General features: G+C 39.7%; 1 protein-coding gene across 5 annotated transcripts in view; it reads right to left on the reverse strand.

Moving 5' to 3' along the window:
- Positions 1 to 21,532, reverse strand: part of stac (SH3 and cysteine rich domain) — a 204,716-nt gene that overhangs the window by 146,411 nt on the left and 36,773 nt on the right. For all 5 annotated transcript variants that reach the window (XM_062958255.1, XM_062958253.1, XM_062958252.1 and 2 more), the window contains one exon: positions 4,223 to 4,499. In XM_062958255.1, the coding sequence (XP_062814325.1) occupies positions 4,223 to 4,499 (277 nt within the window). The remainder of the gene's footprint in view (positions 1 to 4,222; positions 4,500 to 21,532) is intronic.

The raw sequence follows: 21,532 nt of genomic DNA on the forward strand, positions 1-21,532 counted from the left end.
CATAAGTTATTATTGGCACATAACAGCAAATCATATAGAATCATAGAATCATAGAATAGTAGAGTTGGAAGAGACCTCATGGGCCATCCAGTCCAACCCCCTGCCAAGAAGCAGGAAATCGCATTCAAAGCACCCCTGACAGATGGCCATCCAGCCTCTGCTTAAAAGCCTCCAAAGAAGGAGCCTCCACCACAATCTGGGGGAGAGAGTTCCACTGCTGAACAGCCCGCACAGTGAGGAAATTCTTCCTGATGTTCTCCTTTCCTGTAGTTTGAAGCCATTGTTCCGTGTCCTAGTCTGCAGGGCAGCAGAAAACAAGCTTGCTCCCTCCTTCCTATGACTTCCCCTCACATATTTGTACATGGCTATCATGTCTCTTCTCAGCCTTCTCTTCTGCAAGCTAAACATACCCAGTTCTTTAAGCCGCTCCTCATAGGGCTTGTTCTCCAGACCCTTGATCATTTTAGTCGCCCTCCTCTGGACACATTCCAGCTTGTCAACATCTCCCTTCAACTGCGGTGCCCAGAATTGAACACAGTATTCCAGGTGTGGTCTGACCAAAGCAGAATAGAGGGGTAGCATGACTTCCCTGGATCTAGACACTATACTCCTATTGATGCAGGTCAAAATCCCGTTGGCTTTCTTAGCAGCTGCATCACATTGTTGGCTCATGTTTAACTTGTTGTCCACAAGGACTCCAAGATCTTTTTCACATGTACTGCTGTCTAGCCAGGCGTCCCCCATTCTGTATCTTTGATTTCCATTTCTGCCGAAGTGAAGTATCTTGCATTTATCCCTGTTGAACTTCATTTTGTTAGTTTCAGCCCATTTCTCTAGTCTGTTAAGATTGTTTTGAACTCTGCTCCTGTCTTCTGGAGTGTTAGCTATCCCTCCCAATTTGGTGTCATCTGCAAACTTGATGATCGTGCCTTCTAACCCTTCGTCTAAGTCGTTAATAAAGATGTTAAACAGAACCGGGCCCAGGATGGAATCCTGAGGCACTCCACTCATGACTTCTTTCCAAGATGAAGACGATGCATTGGTGAGCACCCTTTGGGTTCGTTCGCTTAGCCAATTACAGATCCACCTAACCGTAGTTTTGTCTAGCCCACATTTTACTAGTTTGTTTGCCAGAAGGTCGTGAGGGACTTTGTCGAAGGTCTTACTGAAATCCAGGTACGCTACATCTACAGCATTCCCTGTATCGACCCAACTCGTAACTCTATCAAAAAAAGAGATCAGATTAGTCTGGCATGACTTGTTTTTGGTAAATCCGTGTTGACTATTAGCCAATGACTGCATTTGTTTCTAAGTGTCTGCAGACCACTTCCTTAATGATCTTTTCCAGAATCTTGCCTGGTATCAACGTGAGGCTGACTGGACGGTAATTGTTTGGGTCGTTCTTTTTTCCCTTCTTGAAGATAGGGACCACATTCACCCTCCTCCAGTCTTCTGGGACTTCTCCCGTTCTCCAAGAACTCTCAAATATGATTGCCAATGGTTCTGAAATAACTTCAGGTAGTTCCTTCAATACCCTTGGATGTAGTTGATCTGGCCCTGGTTATTGAATTCGTTTAGAGCAGACAGGTGTTCCTGGACAACTTGTTTCCCTATTTGGGGTTGGATTTCCCCTAATCTTTTGTCCATTTCATGTTGCTGAGGTTGAAGATGGCTTTCTTTTTGTGAGAAGACCGAGGCAAAGAAGGCATTAAGCAGTTCTGACTTTTCCTTGTCCCCTGTCACCATCACCCCATCTTCTCCTTGCAGAGACCTTATCACCTCCTTGTTCTTTGTTGGCACTGTTTGCATTTGTGCCACAGGCCAGGCTGTGGCGCAGGCTGGATAGCAACCCAACTGCAACAAATAATTCTGACCAAGAGGTCATGAGTTCGAGGCCAGCCCGTGCCTTGTCTCTGTAGAGGTTCTATGTTATGACATTGAATGTTTGCCTTTATGTGTGCAATGTGATCCGCCCTGAGTCCCCTTCGGGGTGAGAAGGGTGGAATATAAATGCTGTAAATAAATAAATAAATAAATTTAGTATTTCACTTTTTAAAAACTCCCATCCATCCTTAACTCCCTTGTCTTTTAATATTGGTGTCCATGGAATGCTGCTCAGTATTCCCTTCATTTTTTGGAAGTCAGCTCTCTTAAAGTCCAGAATGCATGTTTGACTTGTCTTAGTTTCAGCCTTCCTTTGTATGGCAAACTGCAGGAGCACATGGTCACTTGCCCCTAAGGATCCGACCACTTCGACTGTATTGATCAGGTCTTCCACATTTGTGGTGCAGGCTGGTGAGCAGCCAGCTGCCAGCTGCAACAAATCACTCTGACCAAGAGGTCATGAGTTCGAGGCCAGCTCGGAGCCTGTGTTTGTCTTTGTTCTATGTTTAGGCATTGAATGTTTGCCTTATATGTGTAATGTGATCCGCCCTGAGTCCCCTTCAGGGTGGGAAGGGCGGAATATAAATACTGTAAATAAATTTGTTAAGATGAGGTCAAGAGTTGCTGATCCCCTTGTTGTCTCTTCTACCTTCTGGATCATAAAATTGTCTGCAAGGCAAGTGAGGAATTTGTTGGAATTTGTGCTCTTGGCCAAGTTTTTTCCCAGCAGATATCAGGATAGTTGAAATCTCCCATGACTACTACATCTCTTCTTTGTGCCTGTTTGGTTAGCTGTTGACAAAAGGCTTCATCAAGTCCTTCATTCTGACTCGGGGGTCTGTAGTAGACACCCACGACGAGATCTTTTTGAGTCCTAGTTCCCTTGATTCTTATCCAGATGCTTTCCAGCTGGTTTCCCGGATTACAGTCTTGCATTTCTTCTGCAACGTAACTGTTTTTGACGTATAAAGCTACTCCCTCTCCTCTTTGTTCTATTTCTGTGAAAGAGGTTATAGCCCTCAATGGCTACATTCCAGTGATGGGAGTCATCCCACCAGGTTTCAGTGATGCCTATGACATCGTACTTGTGGTGCTGTGCTAAAAGTTGGAGCTCGTCTTGCTTATTTCCCATGCTCTGTGCATTAGTGTAAAGACATGTAAGCCCCTGTGACCTTCCCCTGAGCTGTTTATTTGGGATTATTATGCTCTCGGTACTTGGTCCTTGCTGTGTTTGTGCAGCCCTCCATTTAGCCTTTTGGCGGTTCCCTGAGGTCGTGGGTAATATAGTGTTCGCCAGGCTGTTGTTCCCCTCCCTCAGTAGATCTAGTTTAAAGTGCACCTGATGTGCATCATGGCTTAAGCTCCCCTTTAAAAATAAATCCAACGTGGTTCTTTCAATCCTTGTTCCTCATGTTTGGGAATTGTTATTCAGTGTGCTTGGAAGGCATGGACATTAATCTATGTGCTTAATGTCTAGATTTAGCCATATCTTCTTCTTCTTTTACTACTGAAGCTAATAGTCCTTTGTCTTTCTAACAGGAAAGCTGTAAGGACAAGGAACCCTTTTAAACTTGTGTAAAGAAGGATAATATGAAGATGCTTCTGGGCTTTGAGGATAAAGCTGTACATTTTTATTAGAAAAGATGATAATGCTCAGCAACCTAGAAGGCATTAGTTAAAGGGGAAGATTACACTCCAGCTAGCTAGACTCAGCTAAAGAAGTCAGAACTTTGAGTTTGCAAAATCATACCATGGCAATTAATAACATTATACTCTATCTAACAAAGTTAGATTGTCAGGCAGAAATCTTTGCTGCTTTACCAAATTATAGATCCCACGATTCCATAAGACAGCCATGTCAGTTAAAGTGGAACCACAATACTATAATAGGTAATGTTAAAGGATCCCTGATCTAGAAGCCTGGACTTCCATATGATATCATATTGGTATAGATCAGGTGATTAGATCAAATGACCCATTATCCTTACAGAAATGGGAATCCTTGCTGGCTTATAGTATGACAGTTTTAGTCAGCATGTTAATGTATTTATGGACTCAAGTCATATAGGTTTCTGAAAAGATAACAAATGGGAATTTGTTCCATAAATGTTTTCTCTTAGTTGGACATAACACTATAAAGCAAACACCAAAACTCCTGACATCAATTTATTTCAAGTAGGTATTGAATATATTGAAAGACACTGATCGCTTAGAAAAATTTTTTATCTAAAGGTTTTATGTGCACATTCCAAAAGATACCAATAGCCAATATTTGGAGTACAGCTTTATCACATCATCAGAAAAGTTTACTCATAATGAAACAAAAAAACATTCTTACCAACAATCATGTGGTTGCAGATGTCACAGAAAGTGGGTTTCTTGAAGATGTGTTCCTGGAAAATGTGAGTTTTGTTGTTTTCCTGTTGAGGTTGGTCTTTGGTTGGAGTGGAGGACTGGCTTTCAGAATCGGGGGGCTGGCCTGTTCTGCAGCTGATTTCCGATAGCAAATCTACTTGCAACTTCACATCACTGTTTGTCCGCTGGAAAAAGTTGTCTGCACTTTTACTCCGCAAACTTTTGGTCTTGAAAGAAAGTGATCGCTTCAGTTTCTGGAGCTGCAACACAACAAAACATTGCTGGAAATGTTGTCTGTGTGAAGGAGCATAGGCACTATGTAATTCTTGCAAACATTAATTGCAAGCAATGAATACAATTCAAAATGCTGGGGGTTTATTTCAGCTCATGGGACTCTTAGTACCTTTCCCTTAACTCTAAGTCGGGACATGAGAGAAGCCTCCCACAAGGATGGTAAAATATCAAAACATCCGGGCATCCCCTGGGCAACGTCCTTGCAGACGGCAAATTCTCTCACTCCAGAAGCAACTCCGGTTGCTTCTGACACCCCCCCCCCCCCAAAAAAAAACCCTCTAAGTCAGAAGTAATTAATATATAGCCAATAGGCTTTGTTTAGTTTGCTGGAGCCTTTCGCTGGAGCTTAATGGAGCAATTTTAGATTTTTTCCTTTTAGGCTTCTATTTCTGTTTATGATCTAGGCTCACAGACTGCTACAGAAGGCACAGTAGTGACTAGGGTTGAAGTCGCTTACCGTTCTTGTCTGTTCCATCTGCCGCTTATGGAAATGGGTGCCTATACAAATGGGCTTTTCCGTCCAAGGTCCAAAAATTTTTTCAGGCCATGGGTGGTGAAGTGTCAGACCCTGCGAGCCAGGCCTATGAGCCATTGAGTGCTCAATGTCTCCTAGGCCCAGCTTGCAGGGCCTACAGGTGAGTGCCGAGCACTCAGTGCTCGTAGGCCATGCAGGTCAGGCCTATGAGCATCGAGCGTTTGGTGCTCAACTGCTCATAGGCCAGGCTTTCAGGGTCTACAATTAAGCATTCGACACTTGGCTGTAGGCCCTGAAAGCTAGTCCTATAAAACATTGAGCGCTAAATGCTCATAGGCCTGGCAAGCAGGAACTATGAGCATCGAGCACCCGGCACTTGGCTGAAGGCCCTGCAAGCCAGGGCCTTCAGCCAAGCGATGAAAATCAGCCGATCAAATGGCTACCATTCCTCTCTGCCTTTAGTTTCATTGTTTCTTTTGTTCCCATGGGGTTGTACCATTTTGTGCAGTCTGAATGGAAAAATGGTACAAAATGGTACAAAACCATGAAAGAAACAGATGAAACAGGATTCGAGCCCGACCCTAGAAGTTACTGTACAGGAATTCCTAATGGTCTGTCCCATACTAGGAGTAAAACATTTGCCTAGGCAAGCCAGGCTCCATGATTTGGGGCAGTAGTCACTTTGGATTCTACATCACAGGGCTAATAAATCTGCTCCAGACTGTAGTCCATCCATGAGCTGAATTGCCTTTGGATAACTCCTTTAAAGTTCTCAATTCAAGTATAGATCCACTTATGTGGGAGCCACTCAACATCATGGATAATGACTTTCAGTGGCACTCTTAACTTAATATGTTTGTGGATGGAGAGGCCACCCGTGTGCTCACAATAATAGCAATGGCAATATAAGAAGTGAGAATAGCATGAGATCATCAGTTGCAGCCTTCTCTTTTCTTTCCCTGCTCCCTCCAGGGTTTCTGCTATCTGGGATCATTACTGATACAATTTCACAATTTCCATTTCCTACAGCAAGAATGTGCTGCATTAGAGGTATGTGGGGCAGTTCGCTAAATAGACAACAGAGCCAGTAGAGGCAAAGACAGGGTTCAAGACTCAGGAGAGAGCGCAGGCATAGAGTATTCGTCCTCATTCAACCTCTGTGGCCAAATGAGCCAGGCATTGTCTGTCTGGGGTCACGAACAGAAGAATGTCATATTCATGCTCTATAGCAATGTAAGAACTGATATCTGGAGACCACAAGGAGGATCAAACTATGCCACCATGTAAATCCTGGAATGACACATTGTCAGCTCAGTGGCACTGTCTGTGGCTCCTTCCCAATTTCTATTGAGTGCTATTGTTGCAAATTACAGTTTACTGAGGAAACAAACCACAACCAGGAAGCTAGCATTATGCTTTCTTTTTGGATTGTTTTAATAAATCATACCTTTTACATCATTTTGCCTTTTAAATTGTTTTGTCTTTGTTGGAAAAGTCCTTGGAAAGGTTATTTTTATACTGAAGCTCCCAGCATTGCCCAGCCAGCATAAGAATGCTTTCAGAGATGAGAGAAGCCTTTGCAATCGACAATATTTTATTTCCTGCATAGATGTGCCATAGTGAAAGGGTATAAAATGGGTTATTGCTAGCAATCCTTGAATGAATGTTAATCTTTCTTTTCTAAAACATTTAAAAGAATTCATAAGAACTGGGCTTTTTCCATCCTTCCTTGGTTTGTTGATTACAACAGCAAGAATAGTCACACACTTGGAGTTTAATAAAAGTGTCTGAGGCTTTTCATATGCTCCAAGTCACAACTGACAACCCCACAAATGCTGACTAGAAAGCCTTACATGAGTTTTTAAATCTTTTTCATTATGCCCAAGTTATTTTTTGCAATTGTCAGTGTGGCATTTACATTTCCACGTCACTACACATATCTCCCTTTTATATGTTTTTAGTTAAATGTTTGGGAGTTCAACCTATTTAGACTTTACAAATACTGCTCTTGTATGAAGGGAATCGTTGTATTGGAGCAGCAAACACAGTATATCGTTGTATTGGAGCAGCAAACACAGTATATGAGACCCAGCTTTTCTCATAATATCCAGTATTTCTCTGAGGACCCAAAGGGCATACACTAATAGGGAAAGTCCAGTGTCAAACCCAATTATGGGGGTAGGATTTTATGATCTAATTCCACTTAGTTCAGTGGAATTCTTTCCATGTTTCCATTTGAAGGACCATATTAGGTCCTTCAAATTCCTTATAACACATAATTGAGTAAAGGGGAGCCTATATATAGTGAGAAATAGGAGCTACTTCTGTATAGCAAAATGGCATTTGAAAGAATTAACAGACAGCTTTAAAACTACATTTATATGATTTTTCCCCACAAGTAAAATGTATTTTACTGCATTGCATACATATTTTTAAAAATCTCCTATTTGCATAGTTTATTCATTTATTCAATTGATACTCCATCTTCCTCTCATTAATGGACCCAAGACAGCTTACAAAATTTTAAAAAGCAGTTGGCTAAAATGTTCAATGCAGAACTGAAAATCAGCAGGATAGTATCCCCCACCCCCTTCACCACCATCCCTTTCTTGTGTGGGATACATTTCCAGACTCCATGTGACTCCATGAAACCACCGATTATAACAAACCCTACTGAAATGACAGACTTTGAGTCCAAGATATGACAGAGTTGAACTGGACCCAGAAAACATATAGAGATTACACATTTTGTTGGAATGTGGATAAAATAGTCCCTTTCATATGGGAATGATATTGTACTATGAAAAGCAGATAGTTTAAAAAGCTTAATATATACTTAAATAACACATATGATAAAAACACATTGCACTGCTAGCAATGCTACTCTACAAAATAATTTTAAAACATCACTAAAAGGCCTGCCTAAATATGAAGGTATTAACCTCTTATTGGATGAAGCAGGGAGGAAGTTAACTGGATGCCCATGGAAGGGAGTACCATAGCCTGGTAGTAGCTATTGATTCATATCCTCATCATGCATATCTGTGATAGTGGTTAGACCAAGAAAAAGCTCTCCCCCAATGCTCTTAGAACTCAGGCTGGCTTATATATTTCGTACGTCTTATTGATTAGCCTATTGGCCATATCAAAACATTTGACAAACACATTTAGCACATACAACATACACATTACAACCAAAGTTAAACAAACAAAATAAACAAGCTGTTAATAAGAAGGGGTCAAAATTCTGAACCGGATCAAATATCTGCATCCCCCCTACAATTTACAGCTATCGGCTCCAAATATGCAGTTCTCAGTTGAGCTGCTTTAAATAGAAAAAGGGGTGTTTGGTATGTTATTTTAGCATTTTGGCCAGCCAATAAAAATGTAGTTTTAATATAAGGATCCCAGTGTGTCTTTTGTATAATGTATGGCCCAAGGTATCGGCTTCTCTCTTTCTTATATAAATTACAACTAAACAGTACATGTGTGATATCTTCCACCTCTGCTGGTCCACAGATACAAAATTATTCATTATATGGAACTTGGTTAAATCTTCCATTTTTGACCATTGTATCCAGCTGTTCAAATCTATTTCTGGTAAATATTCTCCTGAGGTCTTTAGATATTTGGACTGTTTGGAAAGTATATTTAAAATGGCTTAGCCATTTCAATGAGCCAACTTTACTGAGTGTAGCAATGTCTCTGAGCGTCTATATCCAATATTAGTTGTGCAACAATTTTTGGATCTAGTTCTTCTAGGAGATTTGGATTTAGAGTCGGAAGTCCACAATTCCTAATGTGTTTTGTCAATTGAACTAGCCAAGAGGTCTGATATTGATTTTTTTTGTCTGCTCTAACAGGCATAGTTTTGGTAGTCTGTCATTTGCCATGACATTCAATAATTATATGCCCTAATTTTGGATAAACCATCAACTGTATATACTTCCAGTTCTGCTCTTACTGCGGCAGCTGGGGTCCTTTTGTCCACTCCCAAAAAGCTTCACAGGTGCTGTGATTGAGTTTGCTCTAATAATGATACCTGGTTTAGGCCCCAAACTTCAGCTTCATATAACTCAGGCTTACACAGGGAGATAATTTTAGAGAATCTGAACCCAGGTCATGTAAGGCATTCAAGGGTACTTTGAATTCTGCCAAGAAATGGACCACTGGCTGGGATTTTTGGTTCGGGGGGGGGGGGGGCTGAGTCTTGGTGAGGGGGGATTTACCCTCGCAAACCTTTTGCATTGTTATCCCAATACCCCCATGCATATGGAATATATTGAGCATGGTGATCAGGTCATGATATGAATAAACATAACAGTTTAAATAATAAATGTAAGGCTTTTTTGCGGACCACCCTGAGAATTTCGGGGGGGGGGAGGGCTGAAGCCCCTCAAGCCCCCCCCCCAGCTACATGCCTGATCCCCCATAAACATCCCTAATGCCGTCTGTCTAGGTAAGACAAATCAGAAAACCAATGTTTAATTAACAAGCAAGAAATAACTGCTGATTTCCTTTTTCATTACTGATGAAACTTAATTCTGGGATTTTTAGTTGAAGATAAATGTACAAGGCAGCAATAATTAGAGTCCTCCATCCTGTGTGCCTCCAGTCCCTGGCTTCCTTGCTCATAGAGATTTGCAGCCTGGTTCCTTAATATACCCTCAGTGGAAGCCCTGAGCTTGGTAACTAATCACCTGCCTACCACTGAAATAGTTCTTGCAGAAATCAAGACTTATTATCTCTTGTCTTCCCCACAAAAAAGACAGAACCGCAGTTGCACAAGGTGACTGTAATGACATTTGCTATTGATTTGCCATCCATTCCTACCATGCCACATGAGGTTAATTAAATGGTAAACATTATTCTTCTTAGTCTCTGGAATGAGACCAAGAAGTACAACTAAGTTCTATGTTTCTCTAAATAACAGCCCTCTTGCTGGCTCAGCAATAGGCCTCAGGAAGCTAATTTAATATTAGAAATTCAGTTTTAGACATAACATGGTTTGTTAATGACTTTCAGAAGAGTAATTTGTCCAATTATATAGAAAGAATAGGCTGTGTCTGGCCCATGAAAGTAGGCCCATGACAAACTCAGTATACATTAAGACAGACACTAACTTTCACTTGGGGAATAGAGGCCTTTCCCATCATGGGCAGTTATATCAGTCATAGATTCCGATCCAGTGATATTTTAGACAGAATGGGAAGCACAAATGCTGTATGCTTCCTGTTGCTCCAATTCCATCTTCTCTGAAATCAAAGGTTGGCATCTTCCTCATCATAGAGTTCCAAAGTTGTGAGGATAGGGATAATTTCTTTATCTTTTGTGTGTAGGTAGTAGGGATGTGCAAAAAGTAATTTGTGCCTCGTATGTCGGCTCTATTTCATAAGATCTGTACATATGAAGTGATATTAAAAAACACGAAGGGTGCCCAGTAAAAAACTTAAAAATCAAAACATGCATCTATGATTTTTCATTAAAGTTCAGTAAGCCTCATAAGTTTCCCAAAGTCAGTTACATTTTCAGCACATGCAAACTGTACCAATGGGGGGAAGCCAAAGAGACAATTCCTCTTTAAATTAAGGAGAGCCAGGTTGCCTGTTGCCATTGTGGGAGGGCAAGTGAGCTGGGAGGGAGACTGAGAAAGACACATTAAGTCAGTGGTTCTCAACCTTTGGATCCCCAGATGTTTTGGCCTTCAACTCACAGAAATCCTAACAGCTGGTAAACTGGCTGGGATTTCTGGGTCTTGTAGGCCAAAACACCTGGGACCCACAAGTTGAGAATGACTGCATTAATGTTTGAAAGCTGGCAGCCCCTTTCTTTGATATTAACAGAATTCTGGAAAATGTAGTTTGGGAAGGTGAGAACCCCCTGTGGCAGAGAATTCAAAAGGCCCTGCCCTAAACTACATTTCCCAGAATTCTGCTTGCATCAGAAGTAGGGGAGAGCTATTGTCTGTCCATAGCAGCAGCCAGCGATGCAGTTTAAAGTTCCAATAAATTGTTGAATCTGCAAAGAGAGCTAATAGTAAATCTGTGCTGAACTGGGAGAAAAATCGCTAAGCTAAAGTTCTATGGTATGTTGTGTGCTATATAGAGACATTCAGGGAGACAGCTGTTGTGGCTTTTTTAAAAAAAAGGTTACATGAAAACTGTAAAAAAAATCCCCCCCAAAAAACCAGTAGATGTACAAATCTTTCTGAAACCTGGGGGGAATGATGCCCTGGTTATCTTGTGTCATTGTAAACAAAAAATTTTAAAAAAATATTGTTTGTAAAAACTTTAAGCATTTCCCAAAAATCAGTGGATGAGTGAAATGTTCTGAAACTTGGAAGGGATGGGGGTCAGTGGTAAATATGTTCTACAATTGTAGCAAGTTTCATGCTGATAGCTCTAAAAATGAGGGAGAAAGGCACAATTACTTAACAAAAAGTAACAAAAATTAGTTACTTTGTTATAGTTACAATACGGACCCCTTATGATATTTTAGAAATGCTTTAGAAACAATTTGCCACCCCCTAATTTAGTAAGGGGTATTGAAACATTTTTTTCATTGATCACACTAGCTGAAATTACTCAGCGACTCATGTCTCCCAAGTCTGAGGAGACACATACTACTTGTACATTGAACCCAGCATTACTATCAGCTCTTCAAGATCTCCTGCAGTCAGAAAACTGTCATTGTCAAACTCATCGCTGTACAGAAGAAGCTTGTAGCAACTGGAAATGCTAGGGATTGAATCTGGGTCTTTTGTGTGCTCTGTCACAGAGTGTTCTCTAGTTTTAGAGCTGCGGCCAGTTATTATGTAGATAATATTAAACAAATAGTGTTAACATAACTATTATACTCCCTCAATATAGTCAGTGTGGGTATAAAACAATGTTCTTCTCCTTTCTCCCGGGCTCTTGCTAGTGACCTTTCTGGAGTTTAAGCTTTGTCTTATGCTATATTAAGGAAATAATACTCAAGTACAAATTCAGAAGGTGCATGCAATGATGTCATGGCACTGGTTCTTTTCTTGCATGCTGAAGACTTCTCAGAATTGTGTTACACCAGCTGAAAGTTGCTTTCCTGGCAGTTTAGTTAGCGTGCTTTTTAAAATGATGCCAAGGGAATCCAAATCAGATCTGCTATATTAGTTTACTGGAATACAGGAGGCTTTTATCTGATTTTAAAATCCTTCCCACAAGGCACGCTTCGATGAAATGTCATATTTTTTTCAAACCAGCCTTAACCCAATTTCCAATAGGGAATGTTCTTGGGAATTAGGTACATGAAATGTTTCTCTTGATGGCACTTGGCTGTTGCCAATGGCAGCAACCAAAGCCAGGTACAGCATGAAAATTTAAAGCATTCAGGTTTATGGGAGGATTTGAAACATGTAAGAAGGAAAATGCAGTTGGACACACACACATACAAATATCTCAGTGAAAAACATTCTACCATTCTAGGGAAACTATTGCTGATTTCACAAACCTATCCTTTAGGGAGACCTGGCTAAACTCATCCTTCATAGCTTACACATAGCCATTTTCTTCTTTGTCATCCTGCTAATGTTCAAAAGGCCATGATGACAAAATAATTCTAGTTGTGGCCAGGTTCATTTTCTGTCATTCAGCTCTGTTAAGATCCATCCTGAGGCAGGAGGCTCTTGCTACTCATATCTGTGTCTATGTAATCTTTTGGATCAATGATTGCAGTTTGCTCTATGGCTGACAACTACCTTTGAGGCTATCTATAAAGTTTCTTCTGGTGCAAAATACTGTTGTCCACCTCCTGGCAAATGGAATGAGAAGCAGTTCATTCTGCAATAGTTGTGTTGGCTAGCCACTCAAGATACTGGTTCTAATTTTAATGTCCTTTCCAGCCTGGGACCTGCAAGCCTTTGAGCTAGCCTCTTCTTAAATACCTTCCTGGACCAATTATAAACCTACATTTGATGTGTTTGCTTCATATCCCATCACTTTTTGTGGTCACCCAGTTCAGCATTCTATTTTATTTTTTGCTATGGAGAGCTCCCAAAAGGATTTGTCTTAGGGCTTTGGCTGCATGATCTCTGGACATTTGGGAGCTGTCAGTTGAGACAGGAGAGGTTGTTGTGTTGTGCCTTCAAATTGTTTCTAACCCTAACTCATACCTATCACAGGGTTTTCTTGGCAAGACTTGTTCAAACTGATTGTCTCCCACTGAAGCTGAGAGGGAGCAACTAGTGCACCACCTTTTACTTTTTTTCTGAAATGGTACTTTAGTTCTCCAAATATTTTTAATTATATTTAAATTGTTTTTAGAAGAATTAAAATTTAATTTCTATTTTAATGTTGATTGTACTTAACTATAGCATACTCATTTAATTTGTAAGCTACCTGGTTTTGGGAAAAGGATAGGTAAAAATAAAGATGATAATGATGATTGAATATAAGTATGTAAAATAATATAATAAAATGAATACTTCTAGGGCTACAGAAGTTGAATTTTTGATCTTAGAAAAATGTTCAGAGGATCTGAATATTTCTATATTGTTTTTTCTTCTTGCTTATTTTCCTCCCTAACACACATCAGACATGCTTTGATGTTATGTTTTTCAGGGCAGAGGATGTTTCTTTCTTTTTTTACTATTATTGAAAGAAATGATAGGACTCTAATGACTCATTCACAAACCTTGGAATGTCAGCCCTGAGAATGCATCAGCATGTGCCACGATGAAGCAGAATTACTGGAAACTAATGAATAATGATATGGCTGAAGCTCCTCCTGTTGCTGCTTCAGCAATATCTCAGGAAGCAAACTGCCTTCTACAAAAATATGAATGGGAAAGGCTCTTCTTCCAATATGATGTAGAGTTAACTTAGTGTGATTATACCAGTCAACATATACTACTATATGTTTTATCTGACTTTGATGCACACTATGACAAAGTAAAAATTCCAAAGGTATGGAGGTTCCATATACTGCTTGGAATCCTTTTGATTTATTACATCACTATATATAGTAATAATAGTTATGTTTCATGTCAAGGATGCAGGGAATCTTCTCTGTTTCCCCCGAGATTTTAAAGAAGCTATCCAAGGTACTGAAACCTCTTCCCAAACTAGAATGGGAACCTTGGATAGCGCCTTTACAGTCTGGAATAAAACCAACAGATAATTAATCTCACAATGCACTCAATGGCTGTAACTGCTGACATAACTTCAGGGATATAGCGATGGCATCACAATGATGACTTTGGGCACAGTGGCCATGAAGAAGTAATGCACTGAAGAAACAGGCTGTGAAGAAAATGGGGGGGGGATTTCTACAAAACAAAACCCCACCCAGGCTTTTAAAAATCTCAAAATAATTCCTGTATTATGCACTGCCCACCACCCTCACAGGTATGCTCGAGGGAACATGAGATAGGGTTCAATACTATCCTAAATAATTCTGGGTGAATATACATTGTAGAATTGATGCAGTTTGACTCCCTTTAATTGACATGGCTCAATGCTATGAAATCACAAGAACTGTAATTTCACTAGATCTTTAGTCTTCTCCGCCAAAGAATTCTAATGCCTCACCAAACCAAACATCCCAGGATCCTTTAGCACAGTGGTTCTCAACCTGTGGGTCCCCAGGTGTTTTGGCCTATACTTCCCAGAAGTTGAAGGCGGTGACGGCCAACAGGGAGCTCTGGCGTGGACTGGTCCATGAGGTCATGAAGAATCAAAAATGACTAAACGAGTGAGACGATAGATCCACCTAATATCTCAGATAGAATGTAGGCTGATAACACGACATAATCACTATTTTTTGTATGATTTTTAACATCTTTCCTTGATGATGAAGAAGCAAGCTTCAAGAGCTTGCATAATGAATTTAATGTTTTAGAGATGGTATAATAAAATATCTCTCCTTGTGTTGTATTTTGTTGACTGTCCAGGTACCCCTGAATATATTTTTGAAGACCTTCTTTCACCCATCTTTATCTTTAAAATGGATTTCCCTTGTACCCTTTTCAAACAGAGGACATTGTGAAATACAGGAATGTCCTTTGTAAAGTAAGGCATAAGAACGCAGAAAAGAAGGATCAGTGCCCATTCCTACTCCATTATAGCCAGCTACTTGCAAAATACCTCTTCAGATATTAATAAAAACAATGACTGATTAGGATTTTAAAAATAAAATATATAATTGTTTGATTAAATCAAGCTGAGTTTACAGCTGTAATCATATACGTATTCATCTGAGTGTAGTCTATTTGTAAAAAGTGGGGCTTATTTATGATTAGGTATGCCTAGGATTGCATTGCTTGATTTAATTCATGGGAACTTCAATTAGTTATGACTAAATTGGTTCACTGATTTCAATGGGACTTAAGCACACCTGACTTTAGATGAAGCAAGGCAGTTGCAAGTTGCAATCAATTCCCAGCATGCATCAATAAAAAAACTTTAGATCTAGTGCAACATATTTAATCTACTGTGAAGATCTATATTATACAAACTTGAACTATTTCAGTTTTGTGCCATTCAGAGATACAAAAGAACAAGCAAAGTTCTCAAACTGGGTCAACTAAAACTCACTTAGTGGACATTCAAAGGATTCTCCACAGCCTAAATGCATTTTATTGAGTTATTGTAGTCTTATATTTCTCTAATGAGAAATTCAGCATGGTGTAGTAGTTTGAGTATTGGACTACAGCTCTAGAGACCAGGGTTTGAATCCCCACTCAGTCATGGAAACCCACTGGATGACTCTGGGCAAGTGAAATCCTCTTAGCCTCAGAGGAAGGCAAAAGTATATTCTCTCTGAAGAAATCTTTACCGAGAAAAGACAGTGAGAGGTTGCCATAAGTCAGAATGACTTGAAGGCATACTACTACAACAACTATGTAAGTAAAGTAAAAATGCCTTCTTTTCTCTGAAGTGATAATACACTGTGTCAAGACCCTTTAGCATGAGGTAGGCACTCACAGGATTCAATGTACCATCCACAGTTTCTAAAACAATACAGAGACTGAGAGAGACAGGCAGATAGACAGACGATAGACAAATATTAAAAAACCTCTTTGGAGGAAACTAAGCTAGGACTTTTCTCTCCAGAAATCAGATTTTTAAAAACACAAATAGCATTCTTATTTTTGTTTTCTCAGAGCTGTAAGGAAGACGTTCCGATTCAAGTGGGCATTTAACATGTGAGCAGGTGAGCTTTTTATGGTGACAAAAGGTGAAAGTATGGAATACAGTTCAAATTGAATGTATGAGAGAGAGAGAGAGAGAGAGAGAGAGAGCACTCACCTGCTGTGTTACAAGGTAGACTTAGTGTGAATTAAGCTCAAGATAAAAGCATTTCTTACAAATACAAATACAAAGAAATGATGGGCCCATTCATACTAAATGAATGTATCAGTGTTTATATTTTTTTAGCCTCGTGTATATGAGTGGCTTCCAGAAGTGGTAAAATCAAGACAGGTAACTTATAAAAAAATGTCACCTCCATCCCCAATGAGAGCACCAGTGTATTGATATCTTCTGCAACCAATCAGATAATATATGCAATGGGGGCTTTGGTTTAAGAAGTGGCAAAAAGAAAATAAAACCATAAGAAAGAAGGAAAACCTAGAACATGAAATGTTTTTATTTGCTTGTTGTCCGTAGACACCTCCTAGGTCATGTGGCTGCAACAGGTTAAATTGTTGAGCTGCTGAACTTGCTGACCGGAAGGTTGGTGAGTTGAATCCGTGGGACAAGGTGAGCTCTGCTGTTAGCCCCAGCTTCTGCCAACCTAGCAGTTCAAAAACATGCAAATGTGAGTAGATCAATAGATATTGCCTTGGAGGGAAGGTAAACAGCGCTCCATGCAGTCATGCTGGCCACATGACCTAGGAGGTGTCTAAGGACAACACAGGCTCTTCGGCTTAGAAATGGAAATGAGCATCACCCCCAGAGCCAGAGATGAGCCCCACTTTTCAAGAGCCTAAAGGGGAAACCTTGACCTTTATCTGTGTTTGTTGATTCTAGGCATTGAATGTTTGCCTTGGGTCTGCATTTGCTGTAATTCGCCCAGAGTCCCCTCAGGGAGATAGGGTGGAATACAAATAAATTATTGTTGTTTTTGATAGCTTCCAAAATCTTCAAGGCAGCATTTCACATCATATGAAGGGCTAGGAGTATTCAAGAGAGAAGGGAGATTTAAGTTTATCCAGCTTCCATTGTGGACAGAGAAAGAGCTAGCTAAAGATTTTTTGTTTTGTTTACAAAACATGGAAATATCAAGGAAAACTGGAGTTCCCTGTTCCCAGCATGCCAAAGTGGTCCATCCTTATGTCCTCCTTGGATAAAATTCATCCTTGTATTCTATCAATTTTCTTAAGTGACGTTGGCTTATATTCAAGTGCTCACTAGTGCCGTGGAATTTGAAGAGGCATGAATGGAGGAGGAAAGGGGAAAACGTGACAAGATGAAGGCGCGTCAAGCCAACCCAGATCGGGACTGCCTTTCAACTGGAAACTGATGTCCACACTGTGGAAGAACATACGGGTCAAGAATACGGCTCCACAGACACCTTTTGTATCCACCTCCAGGACACTACGCCTGGAAGATAATCATACTCGGACAACGAGGGATCACCTAAATGAAATAAGTGATTCAAGTTGAATCAAAGAATTACTTAATTCACATTTATTATAGCCAATTCTTCTTGCAGGAGCAACTTGAGTCACTTCTGAAGTCTACTATAGTTGGAACTAACAACTGAATTCAGGCCACTCTTAGTCCTGAACTTTCCTCCCTTCTTATTCAAGCTGCATCATGGATTGTGATATCTATACATGTTACAATGCAGCAGCTGCTTACCTGCATTGTAACATAAAAACACAGACTGGCTGTCTCTAAAAATTGTGAATTTACTTATTCACAAAAACATCTTGTCCAGATTTTGAGTAGAACAAACATTTTTTCATTGTTAAAACACACAATCAACAAAAGTGTTTACTCTGATGACACAGTATATCCACTGAATCACTGGGGTAAGATAGCACACAGCAACAGTAGTGACAATGGCTGGTCTGGTGGCTGTTTGATTTATAGACTGGAAAAACAGATGGATTCAGAAATATACTCCCGGTTTATGCATGCAGTAATACACCATCTTCTTTGACCTCTATCTCTTCTGTTCCTTTTTCTTTCCTTGTTATCTTCTGGGACTGACTGTTGTTTCCACTGCAGAAATCTTGAAGATTACTTTCAGTTTATTGTTGAGTAATGCTGAAAGATACTAAACAGTGAAGGAGCAGCAAAGTACTCTCAAATGGACTATTAGATGGCTGAGTTTAGGGGCTACCTGTTTAAATCTCCAACAATGACTTGGTACAATGCTATATCAGGAGCATTATAGGAAAGAGAAATTTTGCTTCCTAAATTTAGCAACTCTGGAGACAGCACTGTAGAAACAACAAACATTCAAACAGATGTCAGATATGAACATCTCATGTGCAGAAGAGGATTGTGTCATTGGTCTTACATCCAAGATTCTTCCACTTCTTCTTGGCTTCATTCCATTTTTGGGATGTTTATTGTAGATGCATGATGCGAACGAGACACAGTTGCATTCTGGGACAATTGGAGAAGATCAAAATCACGGGAGGATTGGCTCAAGCATCACATGCAGACAAGCATGTTTGATCTCACAGATCTTTTCTGCACACTAAACCCCCTCAAATACCTATGTATAAAACTTTTAATATCTCATTAAGGATTTTATCTCACAAAGATGGTAAACCAGTCCTGAAGAAGGACCATGACATTCAGTGATGGTTGTTATCATAAAACACCAAGTTCCACTTACTAGCCAGTTATCTCCCCCCAACAAATCTGTCTTCTGATCACACCATGGACAAGTCATTTACTTAATGTGATGATCCCAGATCCACTCTTGTGTGATGTCAGAGGATGGGATTATACTAACTCAACACTTAAAGTAAAATAAATAAATAAATAAATAAACCCCTAAACTTCACTGAAATTGCTAAGTTGCTTTTACAAATCTATTTTTAAAAATCCAGAATAGCAGAAATACAGGAGGGTGGAGTTACACCGCACATACACTATGGTGAGGTATATTAGAAACTAGGCAAGGGAGGTTTATATGTCTTTGGAAGGTCCAGGGTGGGAGAAAGAACTTTTGTCTGTTGGAGGCAGGTGTGGATGTAATAAATGCTAATTGCAACATTCATACTTGCCTCTGACAGACAAGAGTTCCTTCTCCCACTCTGGACCTTCCACAAATAGGGAGACCTCCCTTGCGTACTTTCCAATATACCTCACAACCTCTGAGGATGCCTGCTATAGATGTGGGCAAAACATCAGGAAAAAATGCTTGTGTAACATGGCCATACAGCCCAGAAAACTCACAGGAACCCAGTGATTCTGGCCATGAAAGCCTTCGACAAAAACATGTTGCTAGTCACATCATGAATGGAACATTGAGAATGGAAATATGGTAAATTGCCAAATTACCACTATCCCTGATGGCACAAATGCTGCAGAATAGTGGCTTCATGGGATAAAGTCCTAAAATTTAAAATATTCCATACTTAAAATATCCAGTCTTGCTCAATATGTGTATAGAAAAGAAAGATTACTCCTGTGAGATGCATGCTGTCTTAACCTAATACCAAACATCTTTTTGAAAACAAATTGAATTTCCTTGATTTTTAAAAAAAATCTCTGGCGTATAGTCCAAATAATGAAATCTAGATTACAAATCTTGGAGTAAATAGCATTTCTTCTTGGTGGGAGTCAGTCCATCATCCTTTGCGACCTCCTCCAAAAGTTAGAGCATTTTACAGACCATGAAAAATAGCCAGAACCAACATAGAACAGAAGCTGAAAGACTAACCGTGTTTTCCCGAAAATAAGACAGTGTATTATATTAATTTTTGCTCCCAAAGATGCTCTAGGTCTTATTTTCAGGGGATGTCTTATTTTTCCATGAAGAAGAATTCACATTTATTGTTGAACAAAAAAATGAACATTTCTTATATAATGCACAGTAGATGGCATCATAAACCAGCATAACCAGACAAGCTGTGAATCCTATCAAGAATTTCTTGTTACTACCAATATTTCCATGTACAACACTTTATGGTAAGTACATTTACCGATCCTGCATGCTCTGGTGTTCTGTTCGGCGGGCATGTTTCCAAACAAAAACTTTGCTAGGTCTTACTTTCGGGGTAGGCCTTATACTTAGCAATTCAGCAAAACCTCTATTAGGTCTTATTTTCTGGGGATGTCTTATTTTAGGGGAAACAGGGTATTTACCATTTATTTATTTATTTAGCATCTATTTTGCCTGTTTCATGCAATATACAAAAGAGAGAGCTGCTAACTTTGAGATTAGGCAGACAGAGTATTAAAGATGCTGAATGTCTGCTTTAATGAATAAGATGATACTTGCAGCATTTCCTTTATTGTTGCTTGCCTAAAAGATGCTTACTTCTCAAACCTCTTTATGAGCCACGTTTATTGTTGTCCTGGGTCAGCTTGCACTCTCTTGTATTTTTTTCACAGGGAGAAAATGAACCAGATGCATTAGGGAAGAGGGAATTATAAGTCTCCTGGTTTGTTGTTGTTCCTATTAGGAAATCTTTTGCTCTTTCCTAAAATGTATGCTTATTTATCATTTGAAACATGATGCATCTAAACTGACAAACTTTTAAGTTTTATTGATGTATATAGGAGAGAAAAAGTCATGTGTTTATCTCATTTGCCAAAACCAAGAGAATTTCTATGAATTTTGTACCCCTAAGATAGCTAATAACGAATTACTTATAATGCTTGACTTTGTAAAATGCAATGTTATTTTTAAATATAACACTGCATTTCAGTTATTACAAATATAGCTAATGTGATAGCATATTCACTTAAAAATGGGATGAGATAATTTTAAAGAATTATTACCAAATATGTGGCTATAGGGCTGTAGCCTATAACACTGATTTAGGATTATGTCCTGTTGAACTCAGTACAAAGTATTGAATAAATGTGCAGGCAATTTCTTTGTGAAAGTCTCTTTTGTGAGACAATCCTTCTGGTTCAAATGCATCTAGTTAGGTCCTAATCCAGTACAATGACCTTCTTTTGGTCATGTTTATTTAACTACTAGCTTGGGTACCCGGGCATTTCCCAAGTTATTTGTGAAAGTCAATTTTTCATTGTACAAAATGTATAAGGTTGTGGATTAACTACAACTGACATCTTCCAGGTTAACCCCGAGAAACTCCATCAGTACTTAAAGTTTGTTATGTTGGGTAAATTTGTTCTAGATATGTCATCGGTGGGGTTCAATGTCCTCTCTGGCTGTAGTGTAAACTCAACTCCCACTATGGTGAGTCAGTCCCCTCAAACCCCTCCAGTAGGTTGAGTTAGTCATGGGGGTTCTGTGTGCCAAGTTTGGACAAGGTACATCATCTGTGGAAGTCACAGTTTCCCTGGTTGTGGGTGAACGACAACTCCCTGAAAGGAAAGTCAGTTCCAC

This window comes from Anolis carolinensis, chromosome 6 (genome assembly GCF_035594765.1).
Source record: "Anolis carolinensis isolate JA03-04 chromosome 6, rAnoCar3.1.pri, whole genome shotgun sequence".
NCBI lineage: Eukaryota > Metazoa > Chordata > Lepidosauria > Squamata > Dactyloidae > Anolis > Anolis carolinensis.